Here is a 7,500-nt window from a genome sequence, read left to right as displayed (position 1 = left end):
AGAAAGAGAGAGAGGAGAAAAGAAAGAGAGAAAGAGAGAAAGAGAAAGAGAGAAAGAGAAAGAGAGAAAGAGAAAGAGAGAAAGAGAAAGAGAGAAAGAGAAAGAGAGAAAGAGAGAAAGAGAAAGAGAGAAAGAGAAAGAGAGAAAGACAAATACAGTGACAGAGATAGAGAAATGTAAATAGAGAAAAGCACAGAAACAGGCATAAAAAAATAAACAGCATACACGCACGAGAAACTATCTCCTCCTTTTCCTTGCACTAATCTTCCGAGAGGCTGCGACCGGGGCTGTGAAGAACAACCTCAGCGGGGACTCACGTGGGCACTTCGACGCCGTGCTGGAGAGCGAGGTCCCTGAGAGCGAGGTAGCGTTCCTCGAGAGCAACCGCCTTCAGCGCGTAGTGTTCTTTCACTCGGTGTACTTCGAGTCTCCGGACGTCCTCGAGGCACAGCTGCGAGGGAAAGGGGGGGAAGGGGTGTTCAGAGAGCGACGGGAAGGGAGGGAGACTAAGGCTGAGGGTAGGTTAGGGTTGAGGGTTTTTTAAAACGCGTTTGCTACAACAGGGAAATGGGATTTAGAAAAGAGGAGAAACACACACACAGACACACACAAACACACATACACACACACACACACACACACACACACACACACACACACACACACACACACACACACACACACACACACACACACACACACACACACACACACATATTGTTACAGTACTCGGTATGTATCAAATGAAAATATATCAGAGGAGAGAGAGAAGTAAGAGAGGTAGAAACACAAATAAGAGAACGAGAGAACAGTATAAATGTACAAATGGAATATTTACAAAAGACTTTTTTATAATAACAGTCTCTAAAGTGAATGTCCAACCCGCTTAGCCTTAGAGAGAGTATAAAAACACCATAACTGCATTTCCTAACCAAGCAGCACGACTCACTGACACACTTGGAGTGATTTAGTCGCGAAAGTTTCCTATGTGAATGTTTCTTTATATATTTATCTAGCGAGATGGCTATTTATCCGTCTATCTAACTACCTATCTCTCTGTCTATCTATCTTTCTGCCTTTCTTGCAAAGGTTATAACGCCTGCAAAGAGCAACACCTATAGATAACTGACTCTCCAAACCTCGCTACACTTTTTTCCAACTATAGCTACTTTAGCACACGCCCACTCAATAAAATTCTGCCGCCACTATTCACCAACAAGAGAACAAATGTCAAACGCCCTCCTGTTCTCACCCTCGGCTGACGGCAACTCTGACGAACGTACATCCCGCCGGCTTCCGTAAGGTGCAAAGGGGGCAGCGGAGGAGCGTCACCATACAGGGGGTTCCTTTCCACGCTGGAGGGGTGGCAGTGAGGGTCCCACGGGCGGATATGCACCTCCACCACGAAAAGCATGGGCAGCCTTCCCTGGAGACAAGGGCCAACGTCATCAGCTAAGTGCACCGTCAGTAGATTTGAATACAGTGTGATCAGGGAGATCGCGTGCTATATGGCAGATCGAGATTTCATACTACGTATGAGATATATAGTTTGGAGTGCTGGATTATAGGTTGGTAATTATCGAAAACACTGTTGGTATAACATATAAATTTTGATCATTGTAATGTACAAAATGGCATGATAATGGTTGTGTAATAATGGTTGTTGCTATAATTGTTTGAAATTTGAAACATGAACTGGCAGTAGTGCAAGTTTATTTCATTAATTGCCAATGCTTGATCTAAAAAAAAGCTAGGAGATTAAGAGAGAGGGAGGGAGGGAGAGAGAGAGAGAGAGAGAGAGAGAGAGAGAGAGAGAGAGAGAGAGAGAGAGAGGAGAGAGAGAGAGAGGAGTGAGAGAGAGAGAGTGAGGGAGAGAGAGAAGAGAGAGAGAGAAGAGAGAAGAAGGAGAGAAGAGAGAGAGAGAGGAGAGAAGGAGAGGAGAGAAAGAGAGAGAGAGAGAGAGAGAGAAGAGAGAGAGAGAGAGAGAGAGAGAGAGAGAAGAGAGAGAGAGAGAGAGAGAGAGAGAGAGAGAGAGAGAGAGAGAGACAGAGAAAAGAGAGAGAGGAGAGAGAGAGAGAAGAGAGAAGAGAGAGAGGAAGAGAGAGAGAGAGAAGAGAGAGAGAGAAGGAGAAGAGAAAAGAAAGAGAGGAGAGAGAGAGAGAGAGAGAGAGAGAGAGAGAGAGAAGAGAGAGAGAGGAGAGAGAGAGAGAGAGAGAGGAGAGAGGAGAAGAGAGGAGAGAGAGAGAGAGAGAGAGATAGAACACTCACAAGAGCCCGCAGAGCAGAGGCGTCCATATCACACCAGCAGTAATTAGGCTGTGCTACATGATGTGGTTGAGCACGCCTTTTTTCGTCCACTATTCTGTTACAAAGAGACTGGCTGTAAATATACATCACCAAACAAGAAGATGGGCGTGTCTGGGTAAATGCCTGTGTCCTGAGGTCCTGGTTATCCACCGATGTATGCGTGTTCTTCGGCTTCATAACTATGCATACAAGACACAAGTTCAGAAACAAGACACAGAGGCAGATACAAGACTCAAATTCAGATACAAGACACGTATTTCAGATACTTGACACTTATTTCAGATACGGAACACAAATTCAGATATTTGACACACAAACTCACTCTTCCTGGAACTTGAAAGACCTCTCTGGGTTTTTGGAGGAAGCCACTGGCACGAACTTGACGCAATACCGCGACTCAGATACAGGGGGGGCGTACTTGCTCAGCGTCCACCTGAGAGACGCCTCGACGTGGTCGCGCTGGTACCTAGGTCATAGGGCAAAGGTCAAGGATCGAAAGGAGAGAGGGAGAGGGAGGGAGGGTGAGGGACGAGGGGAGGGGGAGGAAGGGAGGGAGAGAGGGAGGGAGGGAGGGGGGAGGGGAGGGGGAGGGGGAGGGAGAGGGGGAGGGTTTTAAAATATATATTAACACTAGTTCATAGTCCAACATTCTAAACAAGTATAAATCAAAACATTAAATACATACAAATATCAGGATATCTAATCTCCAGCATTTGGCTCCATACCCCTAAGGGGAAGGCATACCCTTGGTTAAGAGTGCCTGATCTAAACTGTGTATTCCATTAGTACTTTACTGCATTTCTAGCCGGAAAATAAGCAAGTAATAAAGCCAACATTACCTAGTAAGTCCCATGCCTTTCACCTGACCGTCGTCTGCCACTCCGAGGTAAATCGTGCCACCGTGACTCGAATTCAGCATGGCACACAAAGGTCTGAAGAACGCATTGAGATTAGAATAAACTTATAAGCTAAATTATTAATAAATTCTGCAATATCAACATAAAATTAATGTTGATAAGGCTCTTGGATCCCTCAGTACCATGATTTAGAGCCTTAGATTCCTTAGAATGTACTATGGGTTATACGTACATTGACACGGCATTGCGGCTGCGGTCTGTCGTTCCATCGGTGTTTAGACACAGGTTGTGAAGGTCGTGGATGGAGATGCTGCGGTGACCTTTGAATTCGTGACAAAGGTCTTCTTCTCTGTTCATTTGCTGACCTAGGACATAATAGCGATCCACTTCACCTCCCTTTGACATCAGGGCCCCGTCTCTCCTTTTAATTTCCCTGTCTAGTGATATTCCCTCACTTTCAGGTACTTGCAGCCCGCTTTCTGGTGACGCCTCTCCATTTCTAGGTTGCTCCGCCCTTCGTGATTCCTCCTCTTTCTTCTGAGACTCCACACCTTTTACAAGAAGCTCTGACCCTTTCTCTTTGGCCTCGGTCTCTCCCTCTTGTGATTTTCCATCTTTCTTACAGGGATCCAACCTTTCTTCAAGTGGATTCAGATCTTTCTCTTTCGCAGTTGACACCACCTCTTTCTCTTGTAACTCCGCACCTTTTTCTCTTAGCTCCACCCCTTTTTCTCTTAGCTCCACCCCGTTCTCTTGGAATTCTAATTCTTTCTCGTGAGCCTTCATCACTTCTTCGAGGAAATCTTTCCCTCCAATAGAAGTATCTTCCTTGTCCTGCTTGCCGTCACTGGGGCATCCTAGTCCTTTCCCTCCTGTGATGACTGTCTGAATGTAATCAAGAGAGAGAGAGGATTTTAATAACATTACTGAACCACTAATAAAGATAAAACATTATTTCAGCTTACCTGTTTTTCTTTTCTTTTCTAAATCTTCACAGTATAAAAGTTATAGACAGATATAGTATTAGACAAGATTGTAATCCACACATACATGGACGTAAATTTCAGGCTGGATATCATATTTCGAACCAATACGAATGCAGGAAAGCTGTGACTTTGCTTGAAAGTTCCTGGATATTTTCATTATAGTAGTCTTTGCCAAAAGTTTTTTTTTATTTAACATGTAACAAAAAAATAAAAATAAAATAAAAAACAAAGTCTGCAATAACTACACTTTTTCTATATAATGCCAGCTGTAATGGGATTTTTTTCCCAGTATCAAGGATTTCTCTTACAAGTCTCATCCTATAGTTTCTTGATCCGAACAGCATTCACGATATAAAACACAATTTATCGACCCAGACGTCAGTATTCTCGTTTCTCGTCTGCTGGACAACTGTCTGATAACAGATATCTTTATAACGTTTCAGGATCTTCCTCTTTCTCTTTCTTCTTCTAACGAGTAGAAGACTCTTTTCACTATTCTGACTTTCACACCCATAACACAAATAACGATGGGAGTAAAAGTAAATTGCACCAGTTGTGCACACCAATTAGAACTACAACATATCAGGTAATCAGAGGTCACTGTAGTATTAAATTACCTAAGGGTTCAGTTTCATCCCCGGGACACCCTATTTGTGGGTTAAGGCGTGTGTTCAGGATCTTTGCCCTGACTTGCATGACTGGATCACGAGTGGTGACACTCGTTTGTGATGATGGCTGGGAGTCATGTGGAATGGATAACAATCGAATGGGATAATTGAAACGATACAGAGAGTAGAAAAACAATAACGTACCATTGGCTGACCATAACATTCCGATCTGACATCTCATAACCATTTGAGATGACGGAGAATCACATTTTGAGAAATTGCAATCATGTCTAATGAACCAAACATATCTGATACTCTAGGTTCTTGTGTTATTACTGGAACAGACGATTTGCTTTTTAAGTATTGTATATGAGTGAGAATCGCGAAGAATAATGATGACTCATCATAGTAAATATGACCAGTAATTCACAAACTAACACTAACCTTCTTCTTTCTTCTTTTATAGGGTTTTAGACTATATAGCAGCCTATATTACCTTGATCCTTGCACGACGTAAGTGATCGTCCAAAGTAAAACATTTTAAGAACATGGACTTTTAGTGATGACTACGCAATGCCCTTTACAATTTACGGGTTCTGTGTAACGGATCATATCTACCCAAAATACGAAACAGCTGATTGAACTTCGATATTGATTCTCAAATTAAGTTTCCTTTGAACCAAACCGTCGAAACAACTTACATGCATCCTCCGAGCGTCCACGTGCGACACTGCCTCTGCTGTTTGTGTTCAGTGGAGAGGTAAGCGAGTTCGATGATAAAGATAACAAGATAAGATTAGAATAACTATATACCAGAATCGTTGGTTGATTACTATATATATTTGTAGAGGATTACTGTTGTTTTGTTGTTTTTTTATAATTTTCAGTATCTTTAGTAGTAGCAGTAGTCATCATCATTGTCATCATCATAATCATCATCATCATCATCATCATCATCATCATCATCATCATCATCATCATCATCATCATCATCATCATCATCATCATCATCATTATCATTATCATTATCATTATCATCATCATCATCATCATCATCATCATCATCATCATCATCATCATCATCATCACCATCGTCGTCGTCGTAATAATAATAATAATAATAATAATAATAATAATAATAATAATAATAATAATAACCATTATTACCATTACAATTAATGCTGCTGCTGCTATTACTGCTACTGCTATTACTATTACTACTTACTGAATGTAGTACCAGTATGATGTAGATAACTGTATATCATTTTCATCCATATTATCTTGATCCTGTGTAATATTTTCATCACCACTATGTATATTTAGCATCTGTAATACATTGGCTATCTTATCTAATATTGTACCATTCAAGATTAATTGTGTATTTCCAAGCATTATAATAGGTTATATATTCTTACATGAAAACGAAGATTTTGCAGTTATTCAAAATCGGCAACCTTGTATGGAATTAATGTACATATCAATTAACTCATGATTATTATAGTTATCTCATGGAGGAAAACGTATGTATTGCATTTTCTTTTATATGTGCATGATATTCCCTGTGTAAGACATACAATATGTGCTTATTCAGTACACGAACACACATATGAAGAACCGTAATAGAAGGAAGTGATGTTTTCTTTCATGCGACGATATAGAAATTCGGGGGAAACTAATCTGTTTCCATGCGTGTGCCTCCCTCCCTCTCTCTCTCTCTCTCTCTCTCTCTCTCTCTCTCTCTCTCTCTCTCTCTCTCTCTCTCTCTCTCTCTCTCTCTCTCTCTCTCTCTCTGTGTGTGTGTGTGTGTGTGTGTGTGTGTGTGTGTGTGTGTGTGTGTGGTGTTTATTTCATATTAGGTATATGAACACAAAAATCTATGAATAAATTGAGGAAAATAGTATTAGCTCTTCTAATATTGTCTTCAATGATGAAGTTTCTTGCAAATGCTGTTTGCATTGTGGAAAAGAGATTAGTTACCTTGCTACATAATCACACCTAGTATAATATATAATCTTATGTCTAAGATATTGTTATTATTAACATTATCATTATCATTTTTATTATTATTATTATTATCATCATCATTTATACTACTACCACTTCTACTACTACTACTACTACTACTACTACTACTACTACTACTTCTGCTACTACTACTACTTCTACTACTACAACTTTTAAAAGCACTACTACTACTACTACTTCTAGTACTACAACTTTTACGAGCACTACTACTACATCTACTACTTCTGCTGCTACTACTACTACTACTACTACAACTAGCACTACTACTACTACTACTACTACTACTGTTACTTCTACTGCCACCACCACCACCACCACAAACTTTCAGTTATTCCTGTATAATAATTTAGTGTTGTGTTTTAATTTTGAAAGTAAGTGTTCCACATATTAAGTACAAGAAATGTTTTCACAGATTAGTTATATATATTCAAAAGCTCTTTAAATAAACTGAAACAAAGGTAATTTATCTTTAGAATATATTATGCTCATAAGATCAGCTTTCTTTGCAATACTACACTTGAAAGTTGCTGTATTGTAAGTACCTAATGGTGAAATGGCACACAATACTGGTACAACTCTTTGTTTAGTTTATTGTTTAAAACAACTAATAGTGTTCTTCATATGATAATTATGAAACCAGTGACACTGAGAATGACACATACATACATGCCATGTCTACTGTGATTTTATTATATTAATTGTGTTTACAACATAGAC

At 40.0% G+C, this 7,500-nt stretch overlaps 1 protein-coding gene across 1 annotated transcript; it reads right to left on the bottom strand.

Moving 5' to 3' along the window:
- Positions 1-106: 106 nt before the first annotated feature.
- On the bottom strand, positions 107-5,500 carry LOC119591820. Its single transcript, XM_037940568.1, has 7 exons — positions 5,460-5,500; positions 3,397-4,049; positions 3,147-3,239; positions 2,630-2,773; positions 2,269-2,362; positions 1,253-1,426; positions 107-451 (listed from the first exon to the last, which is right to left on the bottom strand). The coding sequence occupies exons 1-7, from the start codon at positions 5,463-5,465 to the stop codon at positions 314-316; spliced, it is 1,302 nt and encodes a 433-aa protein (XP_037796496.1). The 5' UTR covers positions 5,466-5,500; the 3' UTR covers positions 107-313.
- Positions 5,501-7,500: the final 2,000 nt, after the last annotated feature.

This window comes from Penaeus monodon, chromosome 3, assembly GCF_015228065.2.
Source record: "Penaeus monodon isolate SGIC_2016 chromosome 3, NSTDA_Pmon_1, whole genome shotgun sequence".
NCBI classification, from domain to species: domain Eukaryota; kingdom Metazoa; phylum Arthropoda; class Malacostraca; order Decapoda; family Penaeidae; genus Penaeus; species Penaeus monodon.
Note: the sequence above shows the minus strand (reverse complement) of the source record. Positions and strands in the feature narration are given on the sequence as shown.

Excerpts from the sequence above, each read along its gene's own strand:
- LOC119591820 (XM_037940568.1), bottom strand. Across the intron at positions 2,774-3,146 it reads AAAGGCATGGGACTTACTAG|GTACCAGCGCGACCACGTCG; the intron begins GTAATGTTGGCT and ends CCTATGACCTAG. Across the intron at positions 2,363-2,629 it reads TCTTTCAAGTTCCAGGAAGA|AATAGTGGACGAAAAAAGGC; the intron begins GTGAGTTTGTGT and ends TCTTTGTAACAG.